The 21,546-nt window shown below is 50.9% G+C and overlaps 1 protein-coding gene across 1 annotated transcript in view; it reads right to left on the reverse strand.

Annotated features, from left to right (window-relative positions):
* e2f7 (E2F transcription factor 7) overlaps nucleotides 1-21,546 on the reverse strand; it is a 57,013-nt gene that overhangs the window by 19,676 nt on the left and 15,791 nt on the right. Inside the window, exons 5-10 of the mRNA XM_070901538.1 lie at nucleotides 19,579-19,866; nucleotides 16,020-16,181; nucleotides 11,927-12,064; nucleotides 8,807-8,983; nucleotides 5,266-5,350; nucleotides 2,800-3,343 (exon numbers count right to left, since the gene is read on the reverse strand). Coding sequence (XP_070757639.1) covers nucleotides 2,800-3,343; nucleotides 5,266-5,350; nucleotides 8,807-8,983; nucleotides 11,927-12,064; nucleotides 16,020-16,181; nucleotides 19,579-19,866 — 1,394 coding nt within the window. The remainder of the gene's footprint in view (nucleotides 1-2,799; nucleotides 3,344-5,265; nucleotides 5,351-8,806; nucleotides 8,984-11,926; nucleotides 12,065-16,019; nucleotides 16,182-19,578; nucleotides 19,867-21,546) is intronic.

Raw genomic sequence — 21,546 nt, forward strand, 5'->3', positions numbered from 1 at the left:
AAATTGGCCAGAGAAAGCAACAAACCTGAGCACTGGGAGAAATTTAGAATTCAGCAGAGGAGGACAAAGGGTTTAACTAAGAGGGGGAAAATAGAGTACGAGAAGAAGCTTGCCGGGAACATAAAAACTGACTTCACATATCGATGGAAGCTTTTGCAGAGAAAACGATTAGTGAAGACAAACGTAGGTCCCTTGCAGTCGGATTCAGGTGAATTTATAATGGGGAACAAAGAAATGGCAGACCAATTGAACAAATACTTTGGTTCTGTCTTCACGAAGGAAGACACAAATGACCTTCCAGAAATACTAGGGGACCGAGGGTCTAGTGAGGAGGAGGAACTGAAGGATATCCTTATTAGGCGGGAAATTGTGTTGGGGAAATTGATGGGATTGATGGCCAATAAATCCCCAGGGCCTGATCGTCTGCATCCCAGAGTACTTAAGGAAGTGGCCCTAGAAATAGTGGATGCATTGGTGATCATTTTCCAATAGTCTATCGACTCAGGTTCAGTTCCTATGGCCTGGAGGGTAGCTAATGTAACACCACTTTTTAAAAAGGGAGGGAGAGAGAAAGTGGGTAATTATAGACTGGTTAGCCTGACATCAGTAGTGGGGAAAATGTTGGAATCTATTATTAAAGGTGAAATAGCAGCGCATTTGGAAAGCAGTGACAGGATCGGTCCAAGTCAGCATGGATTTATGAAAGGGAAATCATGCTTGACAAATCTGGAATTTTTTGAGGATGTAACTAGTAGAGTGGACAAGGGAGAACCAGTGGATGTGGTGTATTTGGACTTTCAAAAACTTTTGACAAGGTCCCACACAAGAGATTGGTGTGCAAAATCAAAGCACATGGTACTGGGGGTAATGTACGGACGTGGATAGAGAATTGGTTGGCAGACAGGAAGCAGAGAGTCGGGATAAACTGGTCCTTTTCAGAATGGCAGGCAGTGACTAGTGGAGTGCCGCAGGGCTCAGTGCTGGGACCCCAGCTCTTTACAATATACATCAATGATTTGGATGAAGGAATTGAGTGTAATATCTCCAAGTTTGCAGATGACACTAAACTGGGTGGTGGTGTGAGCTGTGAGGGGGACGCTAGGAGGCTGCAGTGTGCCTTGGACAGGTTAGGTGAGTGGGCAAATGCATGGCAGATGCAGTATAATGTGGATAAATGTGAGGTTATCCACTTTGGGGGCAAAAACGCGAAGACAGTATATTATCTGAATGGCAGCAGATTGGGAAAGGGGGAGGTGCAACAAGACCTGGGTGTCATGGTTCATCAGTCATTGAAAGTTGGCATGCAGGTACATCAGGCGGTGAAGGCGGCAAATGATATGTTGACCTTCATAGCTAGTGGATTTGAGTATAGGAGCAGGGAGGTCTTGCTGCAGTTGTACGGGCCTTGATGAGGCCTCACCTGGAATATTGTGTTCAGTTTTGGTCTCCTAATCTGAGGAAGGACGTTCTTGCTATTGAGGGAGTGCAGCGAAGGTTCACCAGACTGATTCCCGAGATGGCAGGGCTGACATATGAGGAGAGACTGGATCAACTGGGCCTTTATACATTGGTGTTTAGAAGGATGAGGGGATCCCATAGAAACATATAAGATTCTGACGGGATTGGACAGGTTAGATGCAGGAAGAATGTTCCCGATGTTGGGGAAGTGCAGAACCAGGGGACACAGTCTTAGGATAAGGGGTAAGCTATTTAGGACTGAGATGAGGAGAAACTTCTTCACTCAGAGTTGTTAATCTGTGGAATTCCCTGCCGCAGAGAATTGTCGATGCCAGTTCATTGGATATATTTAAGAGGAAGTTAGATATGGCCCTTATGGCTAAAGGGATCAAGGGGTATGGAGAGAAAGCAGGAAAGGGGTACTGAGGGAATGATCAGCCATGATCTTATTGAATGGTGGTGCAGGCTCGAAGAGCCGAATGGCCTACTCCTGCACCTATTTTCTATGTTTCCATATGTTTTTAAAAAAAACGGATCTTAATTGAGGGTTAAACATCAGCTCGGACACTGGGGAAAACTCCCCTAATCTTTAAAATAGTTCCTTGAGATCTTGTGCATCCCCTCGACAGCGCCTTGGTTTACAGTTTCATCCGAAAGACAGCACCTCCGTCAGTGCAGCACTCCCTCAGCACTGCACTGGGAGTGTCAGCCTAGATATTGTGCTCAAGTCTCTGAAGCGGGATTTGAACCCACGGCCTTCTGACTCAGAGGCGAGTGTGTTACCCACTGAGCCACTCGCCTACTCCAGTCCAGGGACGTTAGCACGAAAAATCTAAACTGACACTCCCAGTGCAGTGCTGAGGGAGCGCTGCACTGTCGGAGGTGCCATCTTTCGGATGAGACGTTAAACCGAGGCCCCGTCTGCTCTCTCAGGTGGATGTAAGAGATCCCACGGCACCATTTCAAAGAGCAGGAGAGTTATCCCCGGTGTCCTGGGGCCAATATTTATCCCTCAATCAACATCACAGAAAACGATTATCTGGCCGTTATCACATTGCTGTTTGCGGGAGCTTGCTGTGCGCAAATTGGCTGCCGCATTTCCCACATTACAACAGTGACTGCACTTCAAAAAGTACTGCATTGGCTGTAAAGCGCTTTGGGGCGTCCGGTGGTCGTAAAGGTGCTATATAAACGCAAGCCTTTCTTTCTTTCCTTGGGGGCCACCTGGTTTGCCCAACGACCTGGCTGTATTTTAATGTATTTAATAAAAACCAAGATGGCAGCAGCAGCAGACTGCACCATCGCAGTCTGGGCTTCACTCAATACAAATGAAACGCATACCTTGTCCACAGACAGTACTGAAGGAACGCTCTCTGCAGAGGCAGGTTCAAGGCAACAAAGCGTTTTTCCCCGTTTAGCGTCTGGCCTGCCGGCTTCCCGAGGCCCGTGAGGCACCGCGCATCCCTTCGCGGGACTACGCTTGCGTGGGTTTCCGCCGGGCGCCCTCGTCTCGACCTCTTGCGCCCCGGATGTCAATGCCGCCTCTTGCCCAGCGGGCGGGGCCTGGCCGGACCCGGGAGAGGGCTCCGCGTACAGCATGAGGACAGGGGCGGACGGCAGGCCCTGCAGGAAGACGATTGGCTGGTTCTCAAGGAAGCATGGGTAGGCTTCGTTCGCGGCGGGCGGGGGCGGGACTTCCAGCTGCCCGCCGGGAAGGCAGAACGGCAGCGTCGGTTCGGACTGGGCGAGGGCGAACCCATGCTGGGCCTGAGGCCTCAGGGCAGAGTCCTCAGAAGCTGCCGTGCTGGTGATGAACAGGGGCCGAGACGCCAAGGGAATGGACTGCGGCCGGCAAACTGCACGCTCCGGGCAACATTCCGAGTTCCTGCAAGAGAAAAAGAAAAGTTCTTTAACGAGAGCAAATGCTAATATCCGTAAGTTCGCCCATCCCTGCCCCCCTGACTCAGCCCATTCACTGCCGAAACCCTCATCCGCGCCTTGGTTACCCCCAGGCTCACCCAGCCCTACAGCAACTGATTGTTATATATCCCACCATCTTCAGTTTGTGACATGATTTTTGGAGTCTGTCAATGGAAACTATATGAAGAGAATCGGCGGGGATGAAATAATTTAGTAATAAAAAGGGCCGGGTTTAATTCTGGTGTTTTTGGATTGAAATAGTTTGAATGCTGGTTTCATTCTCGCCCAGTCCCTGGCCGGCCCCCCAGCTTCCTCCCTCCACAAACTCGAGCTCATCCCAAACGCGGCTGCCCCCTTGTCCCAACTCGCACCCAGTCCCACTCACCCATCGCCCCCCTGTCCTAACTCGCACCCAGTCCCACTCACCCATCGCCCCCCTGTCCTAACTCGCACCCAGTCCCACTCACCCATCGCCCCCCTGTCCTAACTCGCACCCAGTCCCACTCACCCATCGCCCCCTGTCCTAACTCGCACCCAGTCGCACTCACCCATCACCCCCTGTCCTAACTCGCACCCAGTCCCACTCACCCATCGCCCCCTGTCCTAACTCGCAATCACCCCCTGTCCTAACTCGCACCCAGTCCCACTCACCCATCGCCCCCTGTCCTAACTCGCACCCAGTCCCACTCATCCATCGCCCTCTGTCCTAACTCGTACCAAGCCCTGCTCACCAATTGCCCTCTGTCTTAACTCGCACCAAGACCCGCTCACCCATCGCCCCCTAATCTACATTGGCTCCCGGTCTGGCAACGCCTCCAATTTAAAATGATCATCCTCACGTTCAAACCCCTCCATGGCCTCGCCCCTCCCTTCCTTTAAACTCCTCCAGACCCACAACCCCATCCCGTTGATCTCTGTGCTCCTCCAATGTTCGCCTCTTGAGCATCCCCCATTTCCATCGCTCCACCATCGGTGGCCGGGCCTTCAGCTGCCTGGGCCCCAAGCTCTGGAATTCCCTCCCTAAACCTCTCAGTCTCGCTACCTCCTCCTTTAAGAGGCTCCTTAAAACATACTTCTCTTTGACCAAGCTTTTGGTCACCTGTCCTCATATCTCCACCTTTGGCTTGGAGTCAAATTTATTAATGAATACACTCCTTGGGACTAATCCAAATCAGTTGAATTACAAAAGAATTGGCAGGAATAGGCCATTCAGCCCCTCGAGCCTGCTCCACCATTCAATAAGATCATGGCTGATCTTCAACATCAACTCCACTTTCCTGCCCGATCCCTAATCCCTCGATTCCCTTAGTGCCTAAAAATCTATTCAACGACTGAGCATCCACAACCCTTTGGGGTGAAGAATTCCAAAGATTCCTGCTCATCTCTGTCTTAAATACCAACATCTTTTCCTGAGTCTGTGTCCCCTGGTTCTAGATTCCCTCACAAGGGGAAATATCCTCCCAGCATCTACCCTGTCAATCCCCCTCTGAATCTTCTATGTTTCAATGCGATCACCTCTCATTCTTCTAAACTCCAGAGTATGGGCCCATTCTACACAATCTCTCCTCATAGCACAGCCCTCTCATCCCAGGAATCAATCTCGCGAACCTTCGTTGCACCGTCTCCAAGGCAAGTATATCCTTCCTTAGATAAGGAGACAAGAACTGTGCGCAGTACTCCAGGTGTGGTCTCACCAAGGCCCCGTACAATTGTAGCAAGACTTCCTTGATCTTATACTGCAACCTCCTTGCAATAAAGGACATGACATTCGCCTTTCTAATTGCTTGCTAACTCTCTAATCTGCCCGTCTCAGCACAGGAAAATACTTCAACATTTACAGAGGCAAGGGCAGGAGACACAGGTAGATGTCCCACAAGAAAAACTTACTTAAGGTCTTTTTCAAACTGCAGTCTGCAGGCGGCTACAAGTTGTGCCATCTTACTGGAAGAATCTTCGGTTTCTGCGCTTCTCACTGCAAGGGAAACAAGGACGCGCACATTAACACTACGCCACACACAAAATTAAAAGCAACTTTAGAAAAACGATCCCTTCGCTTTGGTGGAGAATTCCATATTCCAACCACCCTCTGCTCAGAGTCCAAAAGTATTTTCAAAAAGGAATTAAACTATTGGTTGAAAAAGATGATTAAAGTGGGATTAGACGGTGGGCTCATATCTAGAACACCAGTTTTCTTTATTGTCCCACTTTTGCCGTGTACCAGTACCCTTTGTCATTTAATGACATCTACAAGGCACAAGTCAGGAGTGTGATGGAACACTCTCCACTTGCCTGGATGAGAGCAGTTCCAACAACACTCAGGAAGCTCGACACCATCCAGGACAAAGCAGCCGCTTGATCGGCTCCCCATCCACCACCTTCAACATTCACTCCCTCCACCACCGGCGCCCCCTGGCTGCAGTGTGCACCATCTACAAGATGCACTGCAGCAACTCGCCAAGGCTTCTTCAGCAGCACCTCCCAAACCCGCGACCTCTACCACCTAGAAGGACAAGGGCAGCAGGCGCATGGGAACACCATCACCTGCAAGTTCCCCTCCCAGTCACACACCATCCCAACTTGGAAATATATCGGCCGTTCCTTCATCGTCGCTGGGTCACAATCCTGGAACTCCCTCCCTAACAGCACTGTGGGAGCACCTTCACCACACGGACTGCAGCGGTTCAAGAAGGCGGCTCACCACCACCTTCTCAAGGGGCAATTAGGGATGGGCAATAAATGCCGGCCTTGCCAGTGACGCCCACATCCCAGGAATGAATTTTAAAAACCCTGCACTCCACCCAATCACAGATTCCCCACACCGCCCCCTCTTGCTTAAAACCTGTTAAATCTCCAACTTCTTCCAGTCATCGGCCTGAAACGTTAACTCAGTTTCTCTCTCCACACATGCTGCCTGACCTGCTGAGTGTTTCCAGCATTTTCTGTCTTTATTCCAGATTTCCAGCATCTGCCGTATTTGGCTTTCTGTAAGATGCGAGGATGCCGAGATACTGAACTGAACATTCTTGTACTTAATGATAAATGTGATATACTTTTCCAAAGGCCGCCTCAGGAACCTCACCCTCCGTAAACTTTACCTATCCTGCAGCAAGCCCCACTCACCCATCACCCCCGAGATGCAGGGAGGATGTTTCCCCGGGCTGGAGAGTCTGGAACCAGGGGTCACAGTCTCAGGATAAGGGGTCGGCCATTTAGGACTGAAACGAGGACGAATTTCTTGACTCGTTAGATTGTGAATCTTTGAATTTCTGCGAGGGCTGCGGACACTGAATCATTGAGTATACTCAAGGCTGAGATCGATAGATGTTTGGACTCGAGGGGAATAAAGGGATAGGGGGATCGGACGGGAAAGTGTTGAGACGGAAGATCAGCCATGATCATATTGAATGGCGGAGCAGGCTCGAGGGGCCGTTTGGCCGAATCCTGCCCGTGTTTTTTGTGTTCTTCTGTCCGACACGACCTCCCCACCCCAAGTCTTCATCTCCACCTTCCTCTATGCAGTTGTTGCAATCTACCTCTGTAATCTTTTGTGCCCCTTGCTGCTGGTTACATTCCTCTAACTCTGGCCTACTCTGTACCGCCCCAACATTCTATCCTCAGCAACAGAAACAGGAGCAGGAGTCGGCCATTCGGCCCCTCGAGCCTGCTCCGCCATTTAATAAGATCATGGGCTGATCTGATCATGGACTCAGCTCCACTTCCCCGCCCACTCCCCATAACCCTTTACTCTCTTATCGTTCAAAACTCTGTCTATCTCCACCTTAAATATATTCAATGACCCAGCCTCCACAGCTCTCTGGGGCAGAGAATTCCACAGATTCCGACCCTCAGAGAGAAGAGATTCCTCCTCATCTCAGTTCTAAATGGGCGACCCCTCATTCTTAAACTGTGCCCCCTAGTTCTAGATTCCTCCACGAGGGGAAACATTCTCTCTGCATCTACCCAGTCAAGGCCTCTCAGTATTGTATATGTTTCGATAAGATCACCTCTCATTCTTCTAAACTCCAATGAGTCGAGGCCCAAACTGCTCAACCTTTCCTCATATGACAACCCCCTCATCCCCGGAATCAACCGAGTGAACCTTCTCTGAATTGCCTCCACAGCAAGTACATCCCTCCTTAAATACGGAGGGCATTGCTCCCTCAGCACCTTCAAAAGCAGCCTTCAAAATACAGCTTCCTGGCCACCCCCACCAATTGTCTGTCTCACTTGAGCCTGATCGCCACTCCCCCACGATTGATACCAAGGAACCGCAGAACACTTTAGTTACGATAAACCCACCGTCACAGTTGGATTGTTCTTAAACAGGACTCAAGATCCAGCCCCCCTCCACTCCCCCTCCAAAAAAAGTTGTTGAGGCTGGGGTGGGGGGGGGGGGAAGTGGCAATTGAAAATTGAAAAACGGAGAAGGATATATTTTTGATCAGCGAGGATATTGAGGGTTATGGCAGTAAGTCGGGTAGATGGAGTTAAGGCACAGATCTAATTGAATGGCAGAAGAGACTCGAGGGGCTGAGTGGCCTCTTCCTGATCCCGTGACAGTGCTGCCCACAACACGTGTGGGCCTAACATACTCCTCGGGGTTTAGCCAACACAAGTGGTCGGGAGACTTGTTAAAGAAAGGACTTCGTGATGTGTTCCATCAACAAAGGATACTTTCCGGGAGCGGGGGGGGGGGGAGGCGGCGAGGGGAGGATTATGCTTGACACTGGTCAGGCCACAGCTGGAGTATTGCGTGCAGGTCTGGTCACCGCATTACAGGAAAGACGTGATTGCACGAGAGAGAGGGTACAGGGTACAGAGGAGATTTACGAGGATGTTGCCTGGACTGGAGAATTTTAGCTATTAGGAAAGATTGGATAGACTGTGGTGGTTGTCTTTTGAACAGAGGAGGCCGAGAGGAGACCTCTTTGGAGGTGAATAAAATTATGAGGGGCCTGGATCGAGTGGATAGGAAGGACCTATTTCCCTTGGCAGAGGGGTCAACAACCAGGGGGCATAGATTTAAAGTAATTGGTAGGAGGTTTAGAGGGGATTTGAGGAGAAATATTTTCACCCAGAGGGTGGTGGGGGTCTGGAACTCACGGCCTGAAAGGGTGGTAGAGGCAGAAACCCTCACCACATTTAAAAAGTACTTGGATGTGCGCCTGAAGTGCCGTAACCTGCAGGGCTAGGGACCGAGAGCTGGAAAGTGGGATTAGGCTGGGTAGCTCTTGGTCGGTTGGCGTGGATACGATGGGCCGAAATGGCCTCCTTCCGTGCTGTAAATTTCTATGACTCTATGAACTGACCACGAACACCACCACGGGCGATCTATTTGTGGCATTTGAAGCCCGTCGGGAGTTTTAGATTGAGGGTGGGAAGTGTAGGTTTTCGGCCCACTGACAGCAACCCGCGCGTAGAAACACACCGTGCCGAAATTTAGTAGGGCTGCACAGAGCAGACTGGGCCTTGTACTGGTTGCCCTGGGAACCGTGCCGGGCGTGGAATGAAGCTGCACGCCTCTCCTCTGTGCTCACCGCGACCGGCAACACTGCCTCAGCCGAAACCGTCGATGCGGACAATGCAACAGAATGATCCGGAACCCCTGCGGGGGAGATGGAGAAAAAAAAATATCATTCCAACAACCGCTCACAAAGAAACGACGGCATTAGAAATTTACAACAACAACTTGCATTTATACAGCGCCTTTAACGTCCCAAGGCACTTCACAGGAGCGTAATTGGAAGGAGAAAAAAAAATCGACACAGAGCCACATATGAAGATATTAGCTCGGTCAGCTGTAAAGGAGGAGAGAAAGGTAGCGAGGTGGAGATATTTAGGGAATTCCAGAGCCTCGGGCCCAGGCAGCTGAAGGCACGGCCGCCAACGAAGGAGCGATTAAACGCGGAGACGCGCGAGAGGGTGAAGTATGGTCACGGGGCGAGAGGCATGATGGAACGGAGCCAAGAGAAAACTGGTGCTCTTTCCAGTGAGTAGCTCCCCCTATAGCTTAATGGGTAGAACATAAGAAACAGGAGCAGGAGTCGGCCATCTGGCCCCTCGAGCCTGCTCCGCCATTCAATAAGATCATGGCTGATCTAATCATGGACTCAGCTCCACTTCCCCGCCCGCTCCCCATAACCCTTCACTCCCTTATCGCTCAAAAATCTGTCCATCTCCACCGTAAATATATTCAATGACCCAGCCCCCACAGCTCTCTGGGGCAGAGAATTCCAAAAGATTTAGAGAAAAAATTCCTCCTCATCTCAGTTCTAAATGGGCGACCCCTTATTCTGAAACTGTGCCCCCTAGTTCTAGATTCTCCACGAGGGGAAACATCCTCTCTGCATCCACCCTGTCCAGCCCCCTCAGTATCTTATAAGCTGCAATAAGATCACCTCTCATTCTTCGAAACTCCAATATGTATCGGCCCAACCTTTCTTCATAAGTCAACCTCTTCATCTCAGGAATCAACCGAGTGAACTTTCTCTGAACTGCCTCCGATGCGAGTATATAAGTAGATGCACCTTCTGGGTGTCGCTGGCGAGACCAGTATTTATTGCCCACTCTGAGAACAACCGAGTGCCTTGCTGGCCTACTTGATGGTGTATATGGACTTTCAAAAGGTGTTTGATGAAGTGCCACATATTAGGCTTGTTAGCAATATTGAAGCCCATGGGATAACATGGGCCAGTGGCAGCATGGATACAAACTTGGCTAAGGGACAGGAAAGAGAGAGAGTAGTGGTGAACGGCTGTTTCTCGGACTGGAGGAAGGTATACTGTGTGGTGTTCCCCAAGGTTCAGCACTCGGACCGATGCTGTTTTTGATCTACATTAATGACTGGGGACTTGGGTGTACAGGGCACAATTTCAAAATTTGCAGAAGACACGAAATTTGGAAGTGTAGTGAACAGTGAGGAGGGTAGTGATCGACTTCAAGTCGACACAGACAGGCTGGTGGAATGGGCGGGCACGTGGCAAATGAACTTTAACGCAGAGTGTGAGGTGATGCATTTTGGTCGGAAGAATGGGGAGAGCAAACATGCTAAACGGTGCCATTTTAAAGGGGTTGCAACAGCAAGACCTGGGGGTATGTGTGTACGAATCTTTAAGGTTGGCAGGGCAGGTTAACAATGCATACGGGATCCTGGGCTTCATAAATAGAGGCAGCGAGCACAAAAGAAAAGTTATTGTGCTAAACCTGCATAAAACATTGGTTTGACCCCAGCTGGAGTATTGCGTCCAATTCTGGGCACCGCACTTTAGGAAGGATGTGAAGGCCTTGGGGAGGGTGCGGGAAGAGATGGTCCCAGTGGGTGAGGGAACACAGTTGTGTGGATAGAGTGGAGAAGCTGGGGTTGTTCTCCCCACAGCAGTGAAGGCCAAGAGGAGATTTGATAGAGGTGTTCAAAATCACGAAGGGATAAGATAGAGTAAGTAACGAGACACTGTTTCCAATGGCTGAAGGGTCGAGAACCAGAGGGCACAGATTTAAGGTGATTGGCAAAAGAACCAGAGGCAAAACCTTTTTATGTAACGAGTGGTTAGGATTTGCCGGCCGACCAAGAGCTACCCAGCCTAATCTTACTTTCCAGCTCTAGGTCCTAGCCCTGGAGGTTACAGCACTTCAAGTGAACATGCAAATACTTTTAAAATGTGGTGAGGGTTTCTGCCTCTACCACCCTTTCAGGCAGCGAGTTCCAGACCCCCACCCTCTGGGTGAAGACATTTCCCCTCTAACCTCCTACCAATTACTTTAAATCTGCGCCCCCTGGTTGTTGACCCCTCTGCTAAGGGAAATAGGTCCTTCCTATCCATTCTATCCAGACCCCTCATAATGTTATACACCTCAATAAGGTCTCCCCTCAGCCTCATCTGTTCCGAAAAAAAACAAACCCAGCCTACCCAATCTTTCCTCATAGCTAACGTTCTCCACTCCCGGCAACATCCTCGTAAATCTCCTCCATACTCTCTCCAGTGCAATCACGTCCTTCCTGTAATGTGGTGACCAAATTGCACGCAGTACTCCAGCTGTAGCCTAGCTAGTGTTTTAGACAGTTCAAGCATAACCTCCCTGCTCTTGTATTCTATGCCGTGGCTAATAAAGGCAAGCATTCCGTATACCTTCTTAACCAGTTTATCTACCTGGCCTGCTACTTTCAGCGATCTGTCGACCTGCACTCCAAGGTCCTTTTGTTCCTCTACACTTCTCAGTGTCCTACCATTTAATGTGTATTCCCTTGCCTTGTTAGCCGTCCACAAATGCATTACCTCACACTTCTCCGGATTGAATATCCATTTGCCACTGTTCTGCCCACCTGACCAGTTCATGGATATCCTCCTGCAGTCTGCAGCTTTCTTCTTCATTTATCAACCACACGGCCGATGGATGTAGCCGAGTTACACATTACCGTTACCAGAGGGACAGCCCCTTACAGTGCTCCTGGGCTGCAGAAGGGGAAAATTTGACAGGAGTTCCGCCCCAGGTCCAACTCAATCAAACGTCGATGAGATCACCGACACACGGCATTGAGCAAACACCTTACCGTGGGGCCTGGTCTGATGGACGGTCCCGACCCATTTGAACGCGGGCTTGCGACCCCTGTCCTCAGTCACGTGAACCTTCTTGATGAGCCCCAAACTGGTCAGCACGTTGGCGATGTCGTAGAGTCTGCGGATTTTAGCTGAGGGAGGGGAAACAGACGGGAAAGGTTGGAGACGTTCTATTGGGAGACAGTTCGCTAATTAGAACCCGAGACACAACACTTTGCCCCTTGTGGTTCACACGGAACAGAATTCAGAGAGAAGAGGAAGATACACACAGGTATGCACATACGTGTGTGTGTGTGTGTGTGTGTGTGTGTGTGTGTATATAACATGTATAGGATGAGAGGTGAACTTATCGAAACGTATTAAGATTATGAGGGGGCTTGACAAGGTGGATGCAGAGAGGATGTTTCCACTGATGGGGGAGACGAGAACTAGGGGACATGATCTTAGAATAAGGGGCCGCTCATTTAAAACTGAGATGAGGAGAAATTTCTTCTCAGAGGGTTGTGAATCTGTGGAATTCTCTGCCCCAGAGAGCTGTGGAAGCTGGGTCATTGAATATATTTAAGACCGAGATAAGACAGTTTCTTAAAGGACAAGGGGATAAGGGGTTATGGGGAGCGGGCGGGGAAGTGGAGCTGAGTCCATGATCGGATCAGCCATGATCGTATTAAATGGCGGAGCCGACTCGAGGGGCCGAATGGCCTACTCCTGCTCCTATTTCTTATGCAGGTGCAACGTCCCGAATCCGGAACTCCACAAACCAGAATTGTCCAAAAACCGGACATTTTGAGTATAACTCATGGGAGTCGTCCGAAACCTGGAATTATTGTCCGAAAACCGGACATTTTGAGGCAAAACCCGAAATGGATTCGTTGAGGGTTCCAGACAAGAAAATTCAAGTCTGAAATCTGGAATCCTCGACCGGATCCATGCCGGATTTCGGGTTTTGCCAGATTTCAGACCTCGCCGCTCAAAACCCGGCACGGATTCGATTGAGGATTACGGATTTCAAACTATTGATTTTCTTGTCTGAAATCCAGAAAAACCCCAAAACCGGAATGGATTCGGTCCCGAGGATTCCGGATGTTGAACCTGTATATGTATAAAGTTTTTTTTAAATGGAGTGACTCCTGCCAACGACCGGAAGCTGCATACTGGGCATTCATCTGCAGCCACAAGCTTCTTTTTTTCTCTCCACTGATCATTTTTGTCCGTCATTTTTCCTGCTCACCCCCCAACATTTAATTTTTTTTAAATAAACGAAGCCGCCATTGTGACGGACCTGCAGGCGCAGTCCGCTTCCGGTGCGTTGGCAGCAGTTGCGAACTTTTATTATGGACGCGCTTATTTGTTCTGCCAAAAAGGCCACCATACTCCACCGTTTGTCTGTGATTGGCTCCCTGGGAGGATAAGCCACACTCTGAAGTTCCACAGGAATGTGTTACTGGAAATCGCCCATCCCAAGGTCTCACTGACTTTGCAAATTGTAACTTGATCCACTTTGACTTCCTGAAGCGACAGAGGTTAGAGCTCCACAGAAGACAGCAAGGGCCGGCCAAAGTGCCTTACCCCAGTCCAAGTGCACACCTCCCCCAGCCGAAGTGCCTTACCCCAGTCCAAGTGCATTCCTCCCCCAGCCGAAGTGCCTTACCCCAGTCCAAGTGCACGCCTCCCCCAGCCGAAGTGCCTTACCCCAGTCCAAGTGCACACCTCCCCCAGCCGAAGTGCCTTACCCCAGTCCAAGTGCATTCCTCCCCCAGCCGAAGTGCCTTACCCCAGTCCAAGTGCACGCCTCCCCCAGCCGAAGTGCCTTACCCCAGTCCAAGTGCAGGCCTCCCCCAGCCGAAGTGCCTTACCCCAGTCCAAGTGCACGCCTCCCCCAGCCGAAGTGCCTTACCCCAGTCCAAGTGCATGCCTCCCCCAGCCGAAGTGCCTTACCCCAGTCCAAGTGCATTCCTCCCCCAGCCAAAGTGCCTTACCCCAGTCCAAGTGCACGCCTCCCCCAGCCAAAGTGCCTTACCCCAGTCCAAGTGCACACCTCCCCCAGCCGAAGTGCCTTACCCCAGTCCAAGTGCACACCTCCCCCAGCCGAAGTGCCTTACCCCAGTTCAAGTACACTCCTCCCCCAGCCAAAGTGCCTTACCCCAGTCCAAGTGCATGCCTCCCCCAGCCAAAGTGCCTTACCCCAGTCCAAGTGCACGCCTCCCCCAGCCAAAGTGCCTTACCCCAAGCACAAGTGTATCCGTTCCCCCCTCCCCCACCCCACCATCGATGGGGTATTGTGGACGGATTGCTAACAGGTTTATTGGGTATGAAGTGAAAAGTGACAGTGTCGTGACTTCTGGATATCATCCACCCCAACGACGTCCCTTGTAGGGGGGAGGGTTGGAAGAACGTGATCCGTCTTCCCCGAGTTCCCCCTCTCCCCTCCGATCACCCCCCGCCCCCCCAGCTCGCTCGCTCTCACCCCTCCCTCCCTCCCACCTGCGTTTGTCTCTCTCTCTCCCTCCCTCCCTCTCGGCCCCCCACCGCTCTCGGCCCTAGAACCCCCCAGGGAGAGTGTCGCAGGGTGCGGGGGGGGGGGGGGGGGGGGAGTCGGGGCCAGGGCGGGGGCGACGAATGTCCTGCTTCCCGGCATCTTGTGGAGGTTTTGAGTGGGGGGGGGGGGGGGGGTGGGCAGAGCTTGACAGATGCATGTCTGTCAATAAACGGTGCAGTACAAATAGTTACTGTTTTTTTAATTTGTTCATGCGATTGCTGGTGAGGCTGGCATTTATTGCCCATCCTCAGTCACCCCTGGAGAAGGTGGTGAGCCGCTACGGCCTGGGAGGTGAAGGTGCTCCCACAGTGCTGTTAGGGAGTCGGAGAGAAGTTACCATATTTCGGTTGGACGTGGTCATGCAATGGTTCTAGACCAGCGGTCCAGGGGTCACAAGTTCAAATCTCCACCAAGGCAAGTTATGAAACTGAACGGAATTGAATGAAGGTCGCTATTGCGGGATCGGTGTCACAGATTGAACAATGGTCACGTGAGCTACAGACTGCTGTTAAAAAGCTGTTGGGCTGACTAATGTCCTTCAAGGCAGGGAACCTGCCACCTCGATCCACTCTGGCCTACATGCGACGCTCGTCCACACGATGTAGTTGACTCTTAATTATCATTAAACCCGGATTATCTGGTCATTATCACATTGCCGTTTGTGGGAGCTTGCTGTGCGCAAAATGGCTGCTGCATTTCCTACAACAGTGACTGCACTTCAAAAGTATTTCATTACAAAGCGTTTTACAGCTTTTAAGTGTAGTCACTGTTTATACTCAAGACGCGCAACTATTGTCGTTCGAATCTACTAACAAAACTCAAGTTACATTTAATATAAAATGAAAAGCAGAAAATGCTGGAAAGTGGGAAGGACAGGATGAAAGAGAAGGCATTGGGCACATGGGCTTTAGATCGAGAGACTGTAGACAGAAGCAGAGAGCGTGAAAACTGTCGGGAAAAGCTGGGCCACATCTAGAATACTGTAACAACACAGAAAATGCTGAAGACACTGCAGGTCAGGCAGTATCTGTGGAGAGAGAAACAGAGTTAATGTTTCAGGTCAATGACCCTTCATCAGAACTACCATCGACCCAAAATGTTAACTCTGTTTCTCTCCCCACAGATGCTGCCTGTCCTGCTGAGTATTGCCAGCATTTTGTTTTCATTTCAGATTTACAGTCACCTCCGGTAATTTGCTTTTGTCGACAGGGTGGATGCAGGGAGGATGTTTCCCCCCGGGCTGGAGAGTCTAGAACCAGGGGGTCACAGTCTCAGGATAAGGGGTCGGCCATTTAGGACTGAGAGGATGAGAAATGTCTTCACTCAGAGGGTGGTGAATCTTTGGAATTTTCTGCCCCAGAGGGCTGTGGAGGCTCAGTCTTTGAGTATATTCAAGACATAGTGCGATAGATTTTTGGATATTAAGGGAATCGAGGGATATGGGGACAGTGCAGGAAAGTGGAGTTGAGGTCGAAGATCAGCCGTGATCTTATCGAATGGCGGAGCAGGCTCGAGGGGCCTGCTCCTAATTCTTATGTCCCACTTACTTTTAAACTTGCTGTTATCTGCAGAGTCCTGCTGGCTTTCTTCGATTAGGATTTTAGCAGCAATATCGAGAGCAACAGTCTTGGGCTCGGACACAAGGAACAGCATCACAAACTTCTCACTCATGATGCGCAAGGATTTATCCTTCCTGCTGTTCATAGATGCTGAGAGAGAGGGAGAGAGAGAGAGAGGGAGGAGAGAAAGGGATGGCATTAATACAACGCACACACAAAGACCAGCAACCTCTTCAGATTCGGTCTGAGATTACATCCATTAATACTGGCCCTGAAATTACGGTCAATGCTTCTTTCGGACAAACGCCTCCGGCCCGAAACATTTCTACAAAAGTACCTGGTGCTCTGGGAGGTGTATGGAATTCCAGTGGGGCGGGAGGGCCCTTCTCTTCCCGCACTGCGGAGCGCGCTCCCGTCCTCCAGGTTCCCCCGGAGACGGTGCAGTCACGTGTGACTGCTCAACCAATCAGGTACAGTATTCCCAATATATTCCACAGCTTTCTCACTAATAGCAATGGGAACTCCGTATCTACCAGTTCCCATAGCTATTAATAGGAAGAAAGACCCAAGCACACTATAATAAAAAATAAACACACCTCACATAATTAAAATGAATTGAAATTAAAGTTAATAAATATGAGAAAATTTTTTTGAGTTTTTAAAAAAGTTTTTAAAATTATGGTTTAAAATAAATTTAATGTTGTGGGGCAGCGTTTTTAAAAATAAAATGTGTATTTTAATTTTAAATTTTATGTTTTCAGTTCTTTTAAAAACTCTTACGCCTGTAACAGTAGGCTATGCACCTGCTTTTATCAGGCACAAGAGTTTTGAGGACATTTGCCGGGCAAGATATGGGTAAATCCCGCAATCTTGCCCGTGCAAATGTCCTCGCGCCCGAGGTACGGAGGATCTGTCGAGCTCCAGCTTGACGGATCGGAAAAGCCCGTTTTCGGCGCATGCTCATGGCGTGCAGAAAACCGGCTTTTTGCAATGCCTTCCCGGGTCCATACGCACGCACTCCATACAGACCCGGGGAGACTGGGATTTCTGGGCCTATATTTTCAAATTCCATTTGACAGGACAGAGTGAGCAGAATTGCCTCCATCTCCCACATTACAACAGTGACCACACTCCGAAAGTACTTCATTGGCTGTAAAGCGCTTTGGGACGTCCGGTGGTTGTGAAAGGCGCTATATAAATGCAAGTCATTCTTTTCCATCTCCCGCTCCGACGCTGTTCACTGAACAGCCAGAAGAGGGCAGCAGAAGACAGCACGAGGTGGAACCACTGCCAAGCATCTCTGGAAACACTTCACAACCCTCTCTGATTAATGCTGTACCAGTAGAACAGGTATCTGGAGACACCTTAAGCGTCAGCACCAGACAAATCTGGGACTCCAAGTTGCGTGGTCACCCGTTATTTTTAATTTAAAAAAGACTTGCATTTATATAGCGCCTTTCACGACCACCGGATGTCCCAAAGCGCTTTACAGCCAATGAAATACTTTTTTTTGGAAGCGTAGTCACTGTCGTAATGTAGGAATATGTGGCACAGCAAGATCCCACAAACAGCAATGTGATAATGACCAAATAATCTGTTTTAATGATGCTGGTTGAGGGATAAATATTGGCCCCAGGACACCGGGGATAACTCTCCCTGCTCTTCTTTGAAACATGCCTTGGGATCTTTTACAGCCACCCGAGTGGTATTAGTGATATTGGTTAATAGAACAGAAACTAATATAAAGAGGGCGAGGACAGTTTGCAATTTTTAAGCCCTTTTGACTGGTTCCAGAACAGGAGGCGGCCATTCAGCCAGTCGAGCCCGTGCTGGCTCTCTGCAAGAGCACCTCAGCCAGTCCCACTCCCCTGCCTTTTCCCCGTAGCCCTGCAATTTATTTTCCTTCAGTTACTTATCCAACTCCCTTTTGAAAGCCACGATTGAGTCTGCCTCCATCACCCTCTCAGGCCGTGCATCCCAGATCCTAACCACTCGCCGCGTAAAAACATTTTCCCTCGTGTCGCCTTTGGTTCTTCTGCCAATCACCTTAAATCTGTGTCCTCCGGTTCGCGACCCTTCCACCAATGGGAACAGCTTCTCTCGATCTACTCTGTCCAGACCCCTCATGATCTTGGACACCTCGATCAAATCTCCTCTCAACCTTCTCTGCTCCAAGGAGAACAACTCCAGCTTCTCCACGTCACTGAAGTCCCTCATCCCTGGAACCATTCTCGTAAATCTCCTCTGCCCCCTCTCCAAGGCCTTCACATCCTTCCTAAAGTGCGGGGCCCCGAATTGGACACAATACTCCCGTTGGGGCCGGACCAGTGTTTTATACAGGTTCATCATAACTTCCTCGCTTCTGTACTCTGTGCCTCTATTTATGAAGCCCAGGATCCCGTAAGCTTTTTTTAAACCACTATCTCAACGTGCCCTTCCACCTTCGACAATTTGTAATTGAAAGGAATCGGAGGGGGGTGAATCTTTGGAATTCTCTCCCCCAGAGGGCTGTGGAGGCTCAGTCGTTGAGTATATTCAAGACAGAGATCGATAGATTTTTGGACTCTCGGGGAAATCAAGGGATTATGGGGATCGGGCGGGAAAGTTGAAATAGAAGATCAGCCATGATCTTATTAAATGGCGGAGCAGGCTCAAGGGGATGAATGGCCAACTATTGCTTATGTGCTAATTCTCATCCTCATTTTCAAATCCCTCCATGGCCTCGCCCCTCCCCATCTCTGTAACCTTGTCCAGCCCCACAGCCCCCCCCCTCCCCCCGAGATGTCTGCGCTCCTCTAATTCTGGTCTCTTAAGCGTTCCTGATTATAATCGCTCCGTCATGGATGCCTGCATCTCTGCATCTCCGCATCTCTTTCCTCCTTCAAGACGCTCCTTGAAACCCACCTTCTTTGACCAAACTTTTGGTCACCTGCGCTAATTTCTGCTTATGTGGCCCAGTGTCAAAATTTTTTAATCTCATAATACCCCTGTGAAGCACCTTGCGACATTTCACGCCGTTAAAGGCGCTATATAAATACAAGCTGTTGTTGTTGTCGTCTTCGTAATTCTCCGTGACTGCTGAAGCGTTGAGTATACACAAGACCAAGGTCAATAGATTTTTGGACTCGAGGAGAATCAAGGGATATGGGGATAGTGCAGGAAAGTGGAGTTGAGGTCGAAGATCAGCCGAGATCTTATTGAATGGCGGAGCAGGCTCGAGGGGCCGAATGGCCCACTGCTCCTAATTCTTACGTGCTTAGGAATTGTGCACAGTGACAGAGACGCTACAGAACGAATGCAGCAATTTAAGTGGTGCTATTTAAACGGTGCAAATTTGTATACATTTAAAAGGTGGAAATAGACAGAGATTCTTGAACAATAAGGGAGTCAAGGGTTATGGAGATCAGGGAACTGGAGTCGAGGCCAGGATCAGAATGAATGGCGGAGCAGGCTCAAGGGGCCACGTGGCCTACTCCTGCTCCCATTTCTTATGCGACACAGGCCTGCTACTTTATCAGGCTGACCCGACCGTACCAACATGCCTTACCCGATTTACTCTCGGCCTCCGCGGACTTCGCCTCCTGCCAGCCGGACCACGCTTCCCGGGTGGTGTGTCTCCTGTCCGCTCCGTCGCCGCCCAGCTCCAGCTCCTTGTGGCGGACCCAGGCCAGCTGCTTGGCGTAGCGCTGCTGCTCTCCCCTCCGCTTCAGGGCGGCCAGGGTCTCCTCGAGGCCCCGCAGCCCGTGCCAGGAGTACTGGTTCTTGGCCAGGCGGCTGACCAGCTGCAGGGACTCCAGCACATTCACGATGTCGTAAATACGTCTGCGCTCCACCCCTGCCGGAACCAAAAAAAAAACATCCCCCCCACCCCGGGGGCAGGGGGGGAGGGGTCCGCTCCGTTAGACAATGTCCCCGCACCCATCGACCGCCCCGGAATCCGTCGTGGCGGCAACAGCGAGGCCACCGCCGGCTGTTTATACGCAGCACCTCCAGGCAAGGGGCGGAGACTGACTTTCCCCGCTAAGCAGGGCTGCCGCGCGGCGATCTCCAGGCCCCACACACGCGGGACGCCCAGCGGCTTTTAAAATGGGCAAAGAGTGCGCGTGCACGGAAATTTGAATGGGCCGCGCGCGCTCGCCCTGCCCCTCACCCCCCCACCCACCGCCCCCAAAATCAGCGGGGGACATCGGCAGGTGCGCGGTTCAACGCCAATATCCAACCGGTGCTCGCCGAGCTCCACCGTGGAAACAGCATCGCGCTCTCCGCCCTTGCGCACCGTGGGGGGGGGGGGGAAAGAGAGGAAGGTGGGGGGGGGGGGGGAAAGAGAGGAAGGTGGGGGGGGGGGGGAAAGAGAGGAAGGTGGGGGGGGGGGGAAAGAGAGGAAGGTGGGGGGGGGGGGAAGAGAGGAAGGTGGGGGGGGGGGGAGAGAGGAAGGTGGGGGGGGGGAAGAAAGAGAGGAAGGTGGGGGGGGGGAGAAAGAGAGGAAGGTGGGGGGGGGGAGAAAGAGAGGAAGGTGGGGGGGGGGGGAGAAAGAGAGGAAGGTGGGGGGGGGGGAGAAAGAGAGGAAGGTGGGGGGGGGGGGAGAAAGAGAGGAAGGTGGGGGGGGGGGGAGAAAGAGAGGAAGGTGGGGGGGGGGGGAGAAAGAGAGGAAGGTGGGGGGGGGGGGAGAAAGAGAGGAAGGTGGGGGGGGGGAGAAAGAGAGGAAGGTGGGGGGGGGGGGGGAGGAGAGAGAGAGAGAGGAGGGTGGGGAGAGGGGGAGAGGGGAAGAGAGGAGGGGGGGGGGGGGTGGTGTGTGATCCCAGGGCTTGACAGGGTAGATGCAGGGAGGATGTTTCCCCCGGGCTGGGGAGTCTAGAACCAGGGGTCACAGTCTCAGGATAAGGGTTCGGCCATTTAGGACTGAGATGAGGAGAAGTTTCTTCTCTCAGAGGCTGGTGAATCTTTGTAATTCTCTCCCCCAGAGGGCTGTGGAGGCTCAGTCGTTGAGTATATTCACGACAGAGATCGACAGATTTCTGGATATTAAGGGAATCAAGGGATATGGGGACAGTGCAGGAAAGTGGAGTTGAGGTGGAAGATCTCATTAAATGGCGGAGCAGGCTCGAGGAGCCAGATGGCCGACTCCTGCTCCTATTTCTTATGTAATCCCTCCAAGAATCTTGTATTTTTCAATGAGATCACCTCTCATTAAAGCCCCGAGACTCTAATGCCAGCAGACACCGTTATAAGCTCTCCTACAGCAAAATCTGGCTCATCATATTCTCTTCCTTGAAGGTTCACCAGACTGATTCCCGAAGACAGGACTGACATACGAAGAAAGACTGGATCGACTAGGCTTATATACACTGGAATTTAGAAGAATGAGAGGGGATCTCATAGAAACATATAACATTCTGACGGGACTGGACAGGTTAGATGCAGGAAGAATGTTCCCGAATGTTGGGGAAGTCCAGAACCAGGGGTCACAGTCTAAGGATAAGGGGTAAGCCATTTAAGACCGAGATGAGGAGAAACT

Source organism: Pristiophorus japonicus, chromosome 15, assembly GCF_044704955.1.
Source record: "Pristiophorus japonicus isolate sPriJap1 chromosome 15, sPriJap1.hap1, whole genome shotgun sequence".
Lineage (NCBI taxonomy): Eukaryota > Metazoa > Chordata > Chondrichthyes > Pristiophoridae > Pristiophorus > Pristiophorus japonicus.